At 46.4% G+C, this 16,469-nt stretch overlaps 1 protein-coding gene across 5 annotated transcripts in view; it reads left to right on the top strand.

Annotated features, from left to right (window-relative positions):
- Positions 1-16,469, top strand: part of Ten-m (teneurin transmembrane protein Ten-m) — a 227,306-nt gene that overhangs the window by 208,230 nt on the left and 2,607 nt on the right. For 2 of the 5 annotated variants that reach the window (XM_065491624.1, XM_065491627.1), the window contains 18 exons: positions 5,419-5,595; positions 5,730-5,814; positions 5,871-6,079; positions 6,344-6,499; positions 7,142-7,369; positions 8,130-8,407; positions 8,579-8,795; positions 8,952-9,146; positions 9,205-9,414; positions 9,468-9,576; positions 9,635-9,861; positions 9,971-10,178; positions 10,585-10,611; positions 10,968-11,184; positions 11,239-11,415; positions 11,728-14,225; positions 14,324-14,501; positions 14,651-16,250. In XM_065491624.1, the coding sequence (XP_065347696.1) occupies positions 5,419-5,595; positions 5,730-5,814; positions 5,871-6,079; positions 6,344-6,499; positions 7,142-7,369; positions 8,130-8,407; positions 8,579-8,795; positions 8,952-9,146; positions 9,205-9,414; positions 9,468-9,576; positions 9,635-9,861; positions 9,971-10,178; positions 10,585-10,611; positions 10,968-11,184; positions 11,239-11,415; positions 11,728-14,225; positions 14,324-14,501; positions 14,651-16,250 (6,996 nt within the window). The remainder of the gene's footprint in view (positions 1-5,418; positions 5,596-5,729; positions 5,815-5,870; positions 6,080-6,343; positions 6,500-7,141; positions 7,370-8,129; positions 8,408-8,578; positions 8,796-8,951; positions 9,147-9,204; positions 9,415-9,467; positions 9,577-9,634; positions 9,862-9,970; positions 10,179-10,584; positions 10,612-10,967; positions 11,185-11,238; positions 11,416-11,727; positions 14,226-14,323; positions 14,502-14,650; positions 16,251-16,469) is intronic. The other 3 variants (XM_065491628.1, XM_065491626.1, XM_065491629.1) reach the window with 3 other exon arrangements.

Here is a 16,469-nt window from a genome sequence, read left to right as displayed (position 1 = left end):
CGTTTGCAATTCAGATCTACCCTAGCAACGAGTTTCATTTATATCTGGGTAGTTTTGTTCGCCGATATTTCACTGCTCGAAGAAGACACAACAATGACTTGAGCAAAGTTCCAACTGTCTTTTGAGGCGAGGAATGCAATTGGTGCAAATCTCAAATTCAAATGACTCGCGAGACTCGACGCGGCATTATTATAACAATACATATTTATTCCCTCTTGTGCTTTGTGTTGCGCGAAAATTGCCGCAACAAGCGGCGAGACTTGTAAATCAAAAACTTTGCCCGGCACACGACACAAAAGTTCTGAAATTAGATGCAGCAGAAAAGAGGAAACAAACCATCTTGCGAGCAGGAAAGAGCAAAACTATGCTGCGAATCCCCGCGGGAGGCGCAGCCTGATTTATATTATTCAAATTCACCCGCACTTTTTCCATTTCTTTCCTGCCTGCGCGTCTTCTCCTCCGAGGGTAGAACGACAAAGAAGCCAGCCAGCCAACACTTTTGTTATCGGCTTCACACCTCCGTAATAAAACAATTACCCCCGGTGGGGTGCTGACCGGGCCTGCTTTTACTGCTTTTTGTCGACTGCATGTACAAATTTATTTCGTCTGCTAGAGCAAGACGGACAGGAAAATTTTTGGCACGAAACTCTCCTCGCCCACCCGCCACCCAGGGTGTAATTAAACCGGAGAGCCGTGATAACACGCGCTGATAGAAAAGGTCGTGCATGCGCCCTCTCTGCTTCGATCGCGGACAGCAACCCCTTCACCCTTGTTTATTCTCTAGTCTGCTCTCAATCGAGTTTGCTTGTCAGTCAGCTTGCGTGCGTGCTGAAAAATGTTCTCTTCAAAAGATGACACGCTATCATCAGAGGCACGGTCTTCACTCTGATTAATAAAAGTTGAGTGAGGGGATTTGCAGTTTATATTCAAGGTCTTCTTTCGTGTCGTCTAAATGCGAGTAAATAGAAAATTATTCAACCAGCCGATAAATAGAATTTACAATTGCTTTTGAGCTTGAGCAGCAAAAAATTCAAACCGGAAAGTTTGTTGAACTTGCCTATATGTGTTCCATTCAATAGTAAGAAAAATATTACTGATTTATTTATGAAGCTATTATAATAAGGAACTAAAATATTTGTGATTTATTTATCCAATCCGGAACAACTTTATCAACACATAAAATTAGGCAGCAAAAATTTCAAGCTTTTTAAGTTTTTTCGCGGTACTTTTATGATTGTCCAAATGAAAATTCACGGTCAGCATGAAGCTTTGTCGCCTTAAGGCCTGTAATGCTCATTTGTGCGGACGCTACGTCGTGTCACATAGCCATTTGTTTCACATTCGGATTCGTGCGCATATCAGCAGCATAAAGTGCGCCTAATGCATATGCCGCGTGCTCGATTATTAATTATTATCGTAGCAACTAATCGGGCTCGGCGCGTATGTAATTAGAGAGACATCGTTCCTTGATTAAGGCAAACACACGTTCGCCTGCATTCGAATTCACTCGGCAGGCGAACATCTCACTCGAGGCACAAATTAATTAATTACACACAGACGCACGCCTAATTAAATAGAGCAGCACTCGCACGGATTATTATAATTATACACATGCTCACGTATTATCATCATATAGCGAGATTGCAGTCGGGTGACGTCAGCGGCGTGCAGCGAAATGGGGATAAATGGACCGCGGGCGTAATCTTGATAAATGTTGCAGGTGTCACTCGCGATTACGTGGTCGACCTTTTAATTAGCGGGCCAGACTGCGGAAAAGACGCCTTTTCGCCTCTGCTGGTGCTGCGGAAAAGTCGCTGTGTTATAAATATATCTGCCACTGCCTCCGCGAAAGGCGGCGTCGACTGCAGTGCCAGTTCTTTTTTCCTTCTTCCTTTCTGCCACCCGCGCGGCAAGAGCAGAAATTTTTTGAAATATATGCTTCCTTCGCTCGCATTGTTTTGTATGAGCTAGAGAAAAAGAGGAAAAGCGGCATGCCCGCGATTTATTTATTTATTTCTCGCCCCGTTTTTTGTGGAAATGCAGCAGTTTTTGTTGTGCTGATCGCGACTGGGGTACATTTTAAATGAGTGGCTTGAGCGCGTGTGCGTCTGCCATTGCACCAGCTAAACGTTATTAATGGGACCCGCGAGTTTCGTTTTTTGTTTCCGCGGCACCATGTGTTGGCAGACGTGCGCGAAAGAGATTGCCAAATCTGCTGACTTTTCCACGCTGCGAGCCTATTTTGCGCCTCGGTGTTTCTCCAACAAGAGCCTCAAATAATGTGAAAGGTCAAACCAACATTCTATTCATATTCGGTGAAGAAAACTGTTCAGCGCGTCTGCAAGAACATATCCTCTTTAAACTGCTCTGGTGTTTAGCACAATTCGCAATATTTTCGTTCCTGTTAAAGAGAAATCTTTATGATAATCCAATATCTGAGCTCAAGTAAATATATTATACACGTTGATAAAAACCTGAAAAATCGCGCTCTATGCGAAACTAGCATGTACGTGGTCTTGTATAGGTTCTTGGAACATTACATTGAAGGCAATGCATTAATTTTCTTGTGTCTGCTGCGATTTTCTAGAAAAATCGCGTGCGTCAACCCAAGAGATCGATAGAGCGCTTGCTCTACCGCGTCCTGTGTGAATAATGTCTGCGACTAGACTTATCCATTATAATTTATTCCCACAATGCATATAATCCCGTGTGATTGCATTTGGCTGCCGAGCGTCAATCCCCGCTGCTGCGGCTGCTCTGAGTGCTTTTTTCGATAAGTTTCACTCGCGTGGGGCTCTTTTTCCGCCCTGCGCAATCTCATTTCAATCCGAAAAGTAAGAAACGCCGTCGGCGCAACGGATCCGCATGGCAATTTATGGCCGGCCGAATTTTTTTCGCCACTTGGGTCGAAACGCATATCAAAGAGCAAACGGGCCATGTGTGAAATGTCCAACTTTCCTGTCCGCAAGGCACACGCTTGTGTTACTTTCGGATAAACTCTGCTGAGAGAGCTGCTCGACGTCAACACACGTGTACATACGCGGCTGGGCGAAATTAGTCTGATCAAAGGACTCTGATTTAGAATAGCTGCCCTCTGCCCGAGCCGAGAGTGAACCGTCCGCTGCCGTTTATTTGCTCTGTAAATTTGCTTTCCTGCCGGCAAAACTGGCCAAACGGCTTGTTTTTAGAAACGGAAACGGGAGAGCAGACGCGGCAAAATTAAATAGAATTAGAACGGCTAGTGGATTTTTTCATGCCCTCAACTGTTTGACTTTTTACTCTAGCTCTTTGCAACTGGAATTTGCCGGATTTCAGCATCAGGCGTTCCATCAAAAGTTGGAGCACTCAAACAAGCCACGAGAAATTCCATTTCCTGTCGCCGATGCGTCTTGGCGGCAATTTTTCCACCATTGTGTGCAAAAGCAAGTCATGCCAAAGGTGCATCCATCAAAATCGCGAGCGCTTGTTCCATTTCTCAAACACAACACCAGCGGCTGTGTGTTTTTTGTCGTCCCTTTCTTTGTGAGTGGAAAAGGGTTGCGTGAGCTGCGCGTTAACACCTTCAGCTCGCAAGACGCCGCGAGCAGGAAAGCACCTGCCCGTAAATAATAATTCGAGTCCGTGCTTCCTATCGTCACGCCCGTCACTCCCGGCTCTCGGCAGCAGCATATTATTAAAACTTTGAAATTTATTATTTCGCCTTGAGCTGCAGGATATTTTATGTCATTGTCTGGCAGGCGGAGATAAGAAGTGGCCATCTCCGCGAATGTATAATTAAAAAGGCGTTGTCGTAATTTACGGCGAAAAATGGCGGCCGCGTACACATTCTCAAACTGATATTCCTCGTCTGCCTCCTAATAATTCCGGCCTATCGCGAAAGAGGAAATTCACGCTTGGTGGTTTTCTCTCGGTTCACAGCTGCCGTGAGTGCGAAAAAAATGGCCGCTCTCTCAAGCCGTTTACGGTGAATCTCGCGAATTTGCCGCATTAAGGGTTCGAATTTTACGGCACTGCCGCTGGAGGCAAATTTAATTTAGAAGTAAAAATAAATGCTCCGCTTTACGGCCGCTTTTATCTCTCTGGCGAGAGAGTGGCAAAGGTTTTGGCTGCTGATGTTTGCTCGTCTAAATTCGAAAGCAACCGACGCGAAATTATTCAACCGTCGATGCACAGCCTTTGCCAAATTTTCCGAGAGAGGTGCAGGTAGAGGAAAATTTTTGTTTGATCTAAATTTCTGTCAACATGAGTTTTTGGTGGAATAAAATCTAGTTTAAGTGGAAAGCGCGCTCCACTCTTGAAAACTTATAGAAGTAAAGGTTAAATGGAGCATGTCCAAGGCGGAAAACGTACGCAAAATTTTGCGTAGAAAATTATAAGTGATTCAAAATAAAAACATCTGAACACTTGAATCTTCCCAGAATCGTTCTCACAAAAACAGAGTTATTCAAATGCACATACTATTTTGCTTTTAGCTGCTACACTGGAACGTTGGTTCGGTTCGGCAGTCATAAAAATTTGCAATTTTTCGGCTCACTCAAACCATGGTAACAATATCACTCCCATTTAATTCCTACCCGCGCACAAACAAAGCAGGCACCGCCAATTATTTTGTGTTTTATGAAAATTGCTGGCATGAGTGAGTCTGGCGGACGCGCGCGCGGGTGCAGCCAACGAGCGAACAAAATTGTTTTAGCCGGCTCTCAGGCTAATAGGAAGCCGTAATTGGGGTTACTGGCTGTCCATCCGAGTCTCTAGTTGGCCAGCAGCACAACTTTTCTGAAGTGGTCATTAAAAAGCGTTTCAGCCAGCACAAACACAGCGCTTGCTTCGGCCCGTTTTTTTGATCTCGCTAAAATTTTAATTAAAAGGCCCTACAAATTCGGCAGTAAAATGCAAATTCGATTTTACCTCTCGCTGCCGTGAAAAACGAGCCGTCGTTTATTCTCCGCCCGTCGATATTGGAAATCTGAGAATTAGCAGCGGCAACGAGTGCGGGCGAGGGTGGAAAATAATTTGCGGAGACAAATAACACATCTGTGTCTCGGCGCAATTCCTCTCTCCTTGAAGCCATTTGCATGATTGCACGCCACCGCAGAAGAAAAATAAGAGGCAGTCAATCTGCAGCTTCCACCCGCAAGGGATGCCGAATATTTTCCAATTACGCCGGTGTCTTTCATTTGTTTTCACGCAAGAATAGTGTAAATAGCCGTGTGTTTGCGTCGAAACTTTGCTCATTTTAAACAAAGCCTCGTTTTTTCACCCGGAACGAGGAAAAAGAGGCAAACTTTTTCCCAGCCGTAATTGACTTGTTTTAGCTACGCGTGTTGCACGCGCCTTACTCCTCTCCGCCAACTTGATTTGATGTGCCAGACATGCAAACCGTTAGTTTCTCACTCCTTCATCTCGGTCTTTTCGCAGGTGGTTTCCTCGACAGTTCGCATCACCCTCCAAATGTGCCACCAAGAAACCAACCGTCGATGAATCGCCTCAACGGCCGCAGCACCACTGGCCTTACCGCTTCTGACATCAGGGACGGCGACTTTGAACCCTCATGCCTGGTTCGCACTCCGTCCGGTAACGTGTACATACCCACAGGTGAGAGCTTATGCAACCAGCGCCGCTCTCGTGTCGGGCGTATGGCCGTCCTCTTTATCGATTCACTTAATTTCACGTCGAAAGCAGTCCAAATTTAGTGCTAACGCTTGCAATTCGGAAATCTCGGCTTTCAGACATACCAAAGACGTCACCAATGGATTACAAGTCAAACTCGTCTTGCAGCAGCCCAACCAAGGGCGACCACAAGAGCACCGACAGGTGAGTTGACTTCGCACACCCCTCATCAAACCGCGGATGACACTTTTCGTGCTCAGTTACAGGATGACATTTGGGCCTGGAGGCGCGGTTCCTGTTTTACCAGGACGGGGCAACATGCGCAGGCCAAACTCGAGTCATTTCCCGCAATCGTCGCGGTCGTTCCAGTTCCGGAAGGGACTCGCCAGCAAATGCTCGTGGAAATGTACAGCCATAGTCTTCATCATTTTGTGTGTTGTGTTGACAGCAGCTCTCACTTACATGTTTGGTAAGTCACTATCTCATTTAAAACATTTTTTTCATCTTTCGTCCGTTAATGTCTGCGTGGAGCAAGTTACGTGTAATGTTCTGATTGGGACCGATTGGGATTGTTTTTTATTTTTTAATTTAATTTTAAAATTTTTGTCCCAATGAAAGAGTTGATTTGTTAAATTTAATCTGAAAACTAGTAACTGAAGAAAGTTAGCAATTATTGGTTTATAAAATTTATTGTTAACTGTTTCTCGTGACACCAAAAAACGTGCGTTCACAGCTACCAACCTGCTGAACTGGTCATATCAGAGCTCTGCCGCGTGCACCGTGTTCGTGGGTGACCAGAACTCGGACGCCAACGGCTTCAAGGGCGACAACCGCACAACGTCGTCGGGCAGGTCACGGCCCGCGACTGTCGGCGGTGGCGGCGCAGGAGGTAAAGGAGAGCGCGTTCGTAGATCGGTTGTTGAGCACGTAGATTTGTTGTTGCATGATGTTGCGCTAACTACCTTGCATGAGTCGGAGGGCAGCGGCGGCGCCGCTCTTCTCGAGCACTTGGCGCCGCCGCAGCCACTCGTGTCGGCCGCCGAGCCGGGCCGACACCACCGCCACCAGCACGTGCTCGAGGCCGCTGAGATGACGCAGATGCAGCTGGACAACGAGCTGGGCAGCGGCTTTATTCTGGACGTGACCAGTCCAGACGCCAACCGGCTGGACAACCACGTGCTGCCTGCGCATGAGCAAAAAAGCCCTAATCTGCTGAGTGTGCCAGCTAACCCCGCGAACTCCACTGAGTCGACCCCCGGAACCGCTTTTAATACCGACTCCGAAAGCACCTTTCCCCGCTCCGAACCCGAGAGCCCCGCTTTCAATTCGTCTGACCGTGCCGGCAAACGCGTGCTCGTGAATGTGACAATCGCCACTGAGGATGACGAGGACGCCGAGCCGGAGCATCTTTACGTCCTGTCCGTGGCTGTGCCGTCCGCCACTAACCGCACTCTGGACGCTATGCAGCATGCCGTGTCCGCTAACCTCAGCTCTGTGAGGCCGCAGTGTCAGTGTAACTGCCCTTGTTTAGGCAGCAGCGGTGGCGGCCCTGACCAAGAATGGGTGTCGACCACACCATTAGGGCTAATGACCTCCTCGGCTGCGCCTTTGGCGGTTGACGAGGAGGAGGAGGGTGCCGAGGAGACGACGGTGGAGAGCACCACCGTGCAGGAGATGGTCACCACCACGGAGCGGGAGGTCACCTGCCCAGTGGTAACGTGTCCCACGCCACCGCCGCCCACGATTCTTATCCTCGAAGGTGAGCTTGGCGTGCGAGAATGGCTGCTCAGGACCTGTGTGATATTTCACACACACTCAAACACACGCAGAACAAATGTCTACTAATTTCGCTGCTGACGCAAGCTGCTGCCGCTGACGCTGAATTAAACCATAATTATTATGTGGATGCGCGACACATACCTGGTGCCCCCTCGAGTAGAACAGAGAGAATGCTGAAAGTATAGCGTGTTGTGCATGCAATGTATCGACTATACGAACGATATATTTTTTATTCGCATGACATAAGTAAATCCAATATGGCTTTCAAGGCTTATTTTGCTAACTATTCTACTTTCTTTTCTCACTGTGTGCTTACCTGTTTTCCTTCTTATGCTTTTATTTTAGCAATATATTACTGATGAAAATATGCCCAATGAAAATATATTATACTACCAAATTGGTGTAACTAAAAATTAATTTTGTCAATAAAATAATATATATATCCTAAAGTGTTACTGCTATAGATAGTGACATAATATAATGCCATTATTAAATGTTTGTTTTAACACATTTATAAAATCTTGACCCAGTTTCAAAAATTAATCGTAAATGTGCTTATAATTCAGCTTTTTAATTTTATGATATGATAACCGGTTAAGTTAAACGAATACTGTTCATTCAAAAACATAATTTAACTTTGCTCTTCATTTTAAAATCACCAATTTCGGGTAGACAGACGCTTTCCCTTCCAACAAGCTTTCCGCCTGAATGCCGCTCAAGCCTTTTTTTGCTATCCACAGGAGGAAAAACCTTCCCAGCACGAACATTCCCGCCGGACGGCACTACTTTCTCGCTAATTCAACTTGGCCAGAAATTATCGCAGACCATTCCGCAATACGGCTATTGGAACATGCAGTTCTATCGGCCTGAAGCAGCCTACGTCAAGTTTGACTACAACATCCCCAGAGGAGCGAGCATAGGTGTCTTTGCCAGACGAAACGCGCTACCCACTCATACGCAGTATGACTTTATTGAGGTTCTCAGCGGCTTCAAGGCTAGAACTACCAGGGCTTCAGCGGTGAGTGTCTTTGAAACATAATACAAAATTTGCTTTGTGTTTCCAAAAATCTTTTAAAAGCATTTTGCATGCAAAGCTTAAGTCACTTTAGGTAAAAATTCGCAACTCAGGTTTACAACTTGGGCACGTGGTCGCATATTTCCACTAACCAAATTATTTTATCTTGTGCAGACAAGCGTCAAAAAGGAGGTGACCCACTACATGGAGCAGGGCCACTGGTTCTTGTCCCTCTATAACGACGATGGAGATCCCCAGGAAATCTCATTTGTTGCCGCCGTTGCTGAAGATATGACCGAGAGCTGTCCCAACGGATGCAGTGGCAAAGGAGAGTGTCTGCTCGGGCACTGCAAGTGCACCCCTGGCTTTGGTGGGGAAGATTGTAGCGAGAGTGAGTATCAAGTTTTACGATTTTCTCTTGAATTTTTTTGATCGATCTCCTATTAAAATCTTGACGTCTTACAATAACCAAAACTCTACCAATTTTCTAATCCTAATAGCAATCTCATCGACGTTTGATAACAGACTCACACTCGTGTGATTACAGGCGTTTGTCCAGTCCTCTGCAGTCAACGAGGCGAATACATCAACGGAGAGTGTCAGTGCAACCCTGGCTGGAAAGGCAAGGAGTGTAGTTTGCGGCATGATGAATGCGAAGTGCCTGACTGCAACGGCCACGGCCACTGCACCAACGGCAAGTGCGAATGCGTCCGCGGATTCAAGGGCAAATTCTGCGCGGAAGGTAAGTTTGCCTTGTTTCAGCTTGGGTATAAAATAGAAAATTTATATTCAAATTCCAGTTGACTGTCCGCACCCGACTTGCTCCGGACATGGTTTTTGCGTCGAGGGCGCTTGCATCTGCAAAAAGGGCTGGAAGGGCGCAGATTGTAGTGTAACGGACGACGACGCGATTATGTGTCTGCCAGACTGCAATGGGCATGGCAAATTTGACTTGGAGGCGCAGAAATGCACTTGCGATGCACCCTGGATTGGAGACGACTGCTCGAAACGTAAGAAAACGCGTGTAATTTATAATTATGAAGTCACATGGATAACTTTCTAGAAATGTGCGATTTGGACTGTGGACCTCATGGTCACTGCGAAGGAGACGCTTGCGCTTGCGACCCTGGATGGGCCGGCGACTTCTGCGGCCTGAAGCAATGTGACCCAAGGTACTTTACTATCAATAAATCAAGTCTGAAAAGCCATTAACACTTGATATAATCTCAGGTGTGCTGACCACGGCCAGTGTAAAAACGGCACTTGCCTCTGCGTGACTGGCTGGAATGGCAAACACTGCACTCTGGAAGGCTGCCCAAGCGGATGTGGCGGGCATGGGCAGTGCAAGGTCAACGTTGATGGTGACTGGGAGTGCAAATGCTATGATGGATGGGATGGAGCTGACTGTAACGTTGCCCTCGAAAGCAGCTGCAATGATGGAAAGGACAATGACAAAGGTATCATGTTATTTTGAAATTCTTGCAAAAATAGAATTTATAATATATTTGTGGGCAAAGAAAACTAAATTATTTATATAACATTAAATATTAACCATGCAATTTTTAGATGGCTTGGTTGATTGTGAAGACCCAGAATGCTGTGGCAACCACGTGTGCCGATCAAACCAACTGTGCGAGTCAGCACCAAAGCCTATCGACATTCTGCTAAGGAAGCAGCCTCCTGCCATTACAGCCTCTTTCTTCGAGCGGATGAAATTCTTAATTGAGGAGGGCAGCCTGCAGAATTACGCCAAACAGGAATCGTTCAACGAAAGGTATTTCTTCCTTTACCAATTCATTGTCATCCCTTACTGTTGACCATTCAGTGGTTCTCAATATGTTTGTGACCCAGTCAATAATGCGATTGAGTTATAATTATCATTCTCTCTGCTGTAAATATATCTTGTTAATTTCAATGAGTCAAAATTTTCACCAATTTAAAAACAAATTCATATTATTTTACATTTTCTCACAAAACAAATACAGTAAGCACTAAACAACAAATCATTTTGACTCTTTTTGTAAATGTGAAGTCATCTGGAAAGACAAAGTCGACTAATCTGGTGCATGAATGTTACTGAATGTGGGGGCTAAACACTAACAACAAATCGCTTACACTCTCTGCTGCTTAATACTAAAATCATATATCTGACGCTCTCTCTTTTTGTGCTGCTCTCTCAGTGTCTTTTGGAATCACTTCAACACAAGGTAAGACTTCAAACACACAAGAATGACATATATATTTCATATAGATTTATAAATAAACACAAAACTCTAGAGAAAAGAGACAATTTCTTAGAGTGCTAGAAAACTTCAATAGCGAGAAGAGATCTCTTATTTCTTTCTTTGGGTACTGTTTGTGCTTTTGAGTAGTGTGTGTTTGTCTGAAACCCATTGATATTGCCTCATATATTTATGCTAATTGTGCGCTAATATTCTTTCGCCTTCATTCTAGCGTTTTGTCCTTTCTGTGCTGGATTATTTATAGCTTAAAAATGACGTGTGTGCTCATGTCAGCCGATATTACGGCAAAAAAGCAAACTCTAAAATGAAATTTATTCCAGCCGGGCAGCCGTGATCAGAGGGCGAATCGTCACCTCCTCAGGGATGGGAGTCATTGGTGTGAGGGTGGCAACCAGTTTGCTCCTGGAAGGCTTTACTATGACCAGAGAGGATGGTTGGTTTGACCTCTTGGTGAATGGGGGTGGAGCTGTCACCCTGCAGTTTGGCAAAAGTCCCTTCAGACCCCAAACTCAAGTTGTCAATGTTCCATGGAATGAGGTAAAATTTCATACAAAAATAAATGTCTTTCACTGATTCATTTATTCGTTTTAGGTTGTGGTGATCAACACTGTAAAAATGGGCATGGGAGAAGATAAGGCTGTTGCTATAATACCACAGACGTGCGATGATCATGACTATGACCTGATGAAGCCCGTTGTTCTTGCTACCTGGAAGCATGGTTTTCAAGGCGCTTGTCCTGACAAAAGTGCTATTCTTGCTGAATCACAGGTAAATCTCAAGTCCCCTTTTATATAATGGTTAGTTAAAATTACAGAAGATTAATTTATTCCAGCAAATATATTTATTTTTTTACATGCTGTATCGTAGCATGATTGTACGATTTTTAAAAATTATTGATGCACTTTTAATCAATTACATATTTACACATAAATAGCGCAATTTAATTGCTGCGGAGTTAACCTGATTAATTAAGAACTTTAGTAAATTAACTTAAGCTTTGCAAAGTAACTTAAGATTTAATCAAAAGAAGCCAATGATCACAAATTCATCTGAAACGTAATTGTCACATTCTTATTTCAGGTGGTACAGGACAGCCTTCGCATCCCCGGAACTGGCCTTAATCTAGTGTACCACAGTTCAAGAGCGGCCGGCTATCTCTCGACCATCCAACTGCAGCTCACCCCAGGCAAAGTCCCTGCCTCTCTGAAACTCGTCCACCTCAGAATTACAATTGAAGGCATTTTGTTCGAAAAGACCTTTGAGGCTGACCCAGACATCAAGTTTACCTATGCTTGGAATAGGCTGAATGTTTACAGACAGCGCGTTTATGGCGTCACCACAGCAATGGTCAAGGTTGGCTACGAGTACAACGACTGCCGCGACATCATTTGGGACGTGCAGACTACCAAACTCAGTGGTCACGACATGGGCATCTCTGAGGTGGGAGGCTGGAATTTGGACATTCACCACAGGTACAACTTCCACGAGGGCATTCTGCAGAAGGGCGATGGCTCCAACATTTACCTGAAGCACAAGCCAAGAGTGATTTTGACCACCATGGGCAACGGACACCAAAGAGCTTTGGACTGCACAGACTGCGAAGGGCCTGCTTCAAAGCAGAGGCTGTTGGCTCCGGTCGCGCTTGCCTACGCACCTGATGGTTCTATTTTTGTTGGAGACTTCAATCTCATCAGACGCATTATGATCGACGGCTCTGTGCACACTGTGGTTCGCCTCAATGCGACCAGAGTCTCCTACAGGTACCACCTAGCTCTGAGCCCCATGGACAACACGCTCTATATTTCCGACCCTGAGTCACACCAGATCATCAAGGTGCGCAACATTGACGACTTCAGTGATCCTGACAGGAACTGGGAGACTGCTGTGGGCAGCGGAGAACGCTGCTTGCCAGGTGATGAGGCCCACTGCGGCGATGGTGCTCTGGCCAGGGACGCCAAGTTGGCTTACCCCAAAGGAGTCGCTGTGTCTGCTGATAACGTCATCTACTTTGCTGACGGTACCAACATCAGGATGGTGGACAGAGATGGAATCGTCACCACGGTCATAGGCAACCACATGCACAAGTCGCACTGGAAGCCCATTCCCTGCAAGGGTACCCTCAAGGTGGAGGAGGTGCATCTGAGGTGGCCTACCGAGCTGACCATTAACCCCTTGGATAACACTTTGCATATCATCGATGATCACATGATTCTCCAGCTCACTTTGGACGGCCGCGTGAAGGTTGTCGCCGGCCGGCCGCTGCACTGTAGCTCTCCCTCGCGAAGCCACAATTCGGATCTGGCCACCGGCGCGACTTTGGTCATGCCTCAGAGCATCGCCTTCGCGCCAAATGGTGACCTCTACGTCGCCGAGAGTGACTCGCAGCGAATCAACCGCGTCAGGGTCATCGGCACCGATGGAAAGATCCAGCACTTTGCGGGAGCAGAGTCAAAATGCAACTGCTTGGACAGAGGCTGCGGCTGCTTCGACGAGGACCACTTCCTCGCCGCCACCTCCAAGTTTAATACGATTTCTTCCATCACCGTTACTCCTGACGGCATTTTGCACATCAGCGACCAGGCCAATTACCGCATAAGGTCGGTGACCGCCAGCCTGCCTGAGGCCAACGCGAACCGTGAGTACGAAATCTACTCACCTGAGACGCAGGAGATCTACATCTTCAACCGGTTTGGTCAGCACATCTTGACCAAGAACATCCTGACCGGCGAGACCATCTATATTTTCTCCTACAACGTCAACACGAGCAACGGCAAGTTGAGCACGGTCACAGACGCAGCTGGAAACAAGGTATTCCTGCTGAGAGACTACGCCAGCCAGGTGACTTCGATCGAGAACACTAAAGGCGAGAAGTGCCGCTTGCGAATGTCGAGGATGAGGATGCTGCATGAGCTGGGCACCCCTGACAACTACAATGTCACCTTTGATTACCACGGCTCTACAGGCCTTTTGAAAACCAAACTGGACAGCACCGGCAGAAGCTATGTCTACAATTATGACGAGTTTGGCCGACTTACTTCTGCAGTCACTCCGACCGGTCAAGTGATCAGTCTGTCTTTCGATCTGAGCACCATTGGCGCCACTGTCAAGGTCAAGCAAGGTGACTTAAAACCTGTGTCTTTGCTCATCTCAGGACCTAGCGTGTCGAAGAAGATTGGCGAGCAGGAAACGCATATAACTACCCTCCTGCCCGATGGAAGCGTGACCAGTGAGACACCATGGAAGCACAAGATCAGCACAGAAACAACTGCGTACACGGTCCTGACAGACATCGACCCTGTGTTGGGCGAGAGCTTCCCAGTACCTGCCAAACAAAAAACGGAAATTGATGGTGACCTGGCCAACAGATTTGAGTGGCGCTACTTCCTGAGAAGAGAGGGCAAGGGCAAGAATAAGGCCGTTGTGCAGATTGGAAAGAAACTCAGGGTGAATGGCGAAAATCTGCTCACCCTGGAGTATGACAGAGAAACCAACACTGTCGCTGTGTTTATGGACGAGAGGATGGAAATTTTGAATATTACATATGACAGATTGGCCAGACCTGTCAAGTTTGGACCAAGGTATGATTATTTATTTGATTTTTTTTACAGTTAAAATATGGATTGCCAGATTTTTATATTGAATTTCTGAATATTAATTTTCAAATTAAATTTTGCAGCAGAGGGGCGTTTGAGGCAGTGGAGTTGGAGTATGACAGATTTAGCCGCATATCAAGCTGGAAATGGGGAGAGCTATCAGAGACCTATGTGTTCGACAGGGCTGGCCGCCTATTTGAAATTCGCTACAGTGACAATTCTGCTGTTAAATATTCATTCAAGGACACGTTCAGCAGCTTGGTGAGTTAAAATTTAGCTATCCTTTTTCAAATATTTAAAATTAAATCAAATTTTAAAATCAATTGTTTTTTAAGTTTTAAAATTAAAATTTTTTGAAAATTGAAAAATAATACAACCTACATCTTCTGAAATATTTTCCTTTCTTGCAGCCTTTGAAGGTGACAACACCACGAGGCAGTGACTACTTCTTGAAGTATGATGAGGGCGGTGCTCTAGAAAGGCTGACGACACCGAGAGGGCACATCCATCAATTCTCTCTGCAAACCTCTCTGGGCTTCTTCAAGTACCGTTACAGCTCACCAGTTAGCAGGCATCCGTATGAAATCATGTACAACGACAACAGTCAGATCCTGGCTAAGGTTTACCCGCATCAAACTGGCAAGGTCGTCTACGCCTACGATGACACTGGCAAGCTGGAGAACATCCTTGCCGGTCTCTCTTCCACTCAGTACACCTACCATGAGTCGACGGGCTTAGTCAAATCGGCGACCGTGACGGAACCTGGCTACGAGCTGAAACAAGAATATCGTCACCACGCAGGCATCTTGAAGGAAGAGCGACTCAAGTTTGGTGCCAAATCAGACCTGTCCAACGCGCAATTTAAGTACCAGTACGATGGAAACGCGCGGCTGTCCACCATTGACGCAGAGATCAGCGGCCAACAGCTTCCCTCGCTCAAGCTGAAATACAATCAGAACCAGGGCATGCTGGAGAGCGTGAGCGACCTTCGAGTTTACAAGAACACGTTCAATAAGTCGGTGATGCAAGACGCGAGCAAGCAATTCTTCGCCATCACTGAGTGGGACTCGCATGGCCGATTGAAATATTTCCTTATCAACATCAAGCAATCTGATGTATTCCGAGTGGAGCTGGAATACGACAAACGCAACCGCATCAGTGCGCAGGTGATGGAAGTCAAAGGACGCAAAGTAACCGACAAGTTTGAGTACAACAGCGATGGACACCTCCTTGAAGTGTCCGGAGACAACAACTGGAAGTTTGTATATGACGAAAATGGCAACGTGATTGGAACGCTCGACAAAGGCGACAAAATCTCGCTTGGCTACGACAGCGGTGACCGCGTCGTGCAGGTTGGCGACGTCGAGTTCTGCAGCTACGATGGACGTGGCTTTGTGGCGCGCAGAGGTGAGCAAAAGTACAGCTATACAGCGCGCGGCTTCCTCGTGCTTGCGATCGAGAAGGGCAAGTTCCAGACAAAGTACCACTACGACGAGCGTGGCAGACTGCTCGCCATGCGGGACAACAAGGGCCAGGTGACGCAGTTCTTCTATGCCAACCCCAGCGCCGAAGACCTTGTCACACACGTGCACACGCCAAAGACGGGCAAGACGACGCGTTTGTTGTATGACCAGCGGCAGGTGCTAATCGCCATCGAGACGGCTGACAAGAGGTACTATGTGGCCTGCGACCAGAACGGTTCTCCCATCGCCGTCTTCGACATGGTCGGCAACTTGGTCAAGCAGATCACGCGCACGCCCTTCGGGAAAGTGATCAAGGACACCAAACCGGACTTGTACCTGCCAGTCGACTTCCACGGCGGCATCTTGGACCCCAGCACCGGTCTGGTCTACATCAGGAGGCGGCTCTACGACCCTGTGGTTTCCCAGTGGATGACTCCTGCCTGGGAGGACCTTGCCAACAAGCTGACAACGCCTACAGACGTCTTCATCTATCGATTCAACAACAACGATCCTATCAACAGTGGAGCACCTATTAATTACATGGCTGGTAAGTCAGGCCTTCCTCATTGACGGTAGTAAAATTAGTCGTTACGTCACAGTTCAATTTATTTTCAAATCTAAGTTAAATAGTTATAAAATAACTCAGCAAGACGATTTTGAAGTTTTTTAAATGAGTCAGTAATAAAATACATAAATTTACTGAATAATGCTTGGATAATTTTTTATAAAAAGAGAGGTATTTATAATATTATGACTGATAAACAAT

Source organism: Cloeon dipterum, chromosome 4 (genome assembly GCF_949628265.1).
Source record: "Cloeon dipterum chromosome 4, ieCloDipt1.1, whole genome shotgun sequence".
Lineage (NCBI taxonomy): Eukaryota > Metazoa > Arthropoda > Insecta > Ephemeroptera > Baetidae > Cloeon > Cloeon dipterum.
This window is presented reverse-complemented; position numbering and strand designations above follow the sequence as displayed.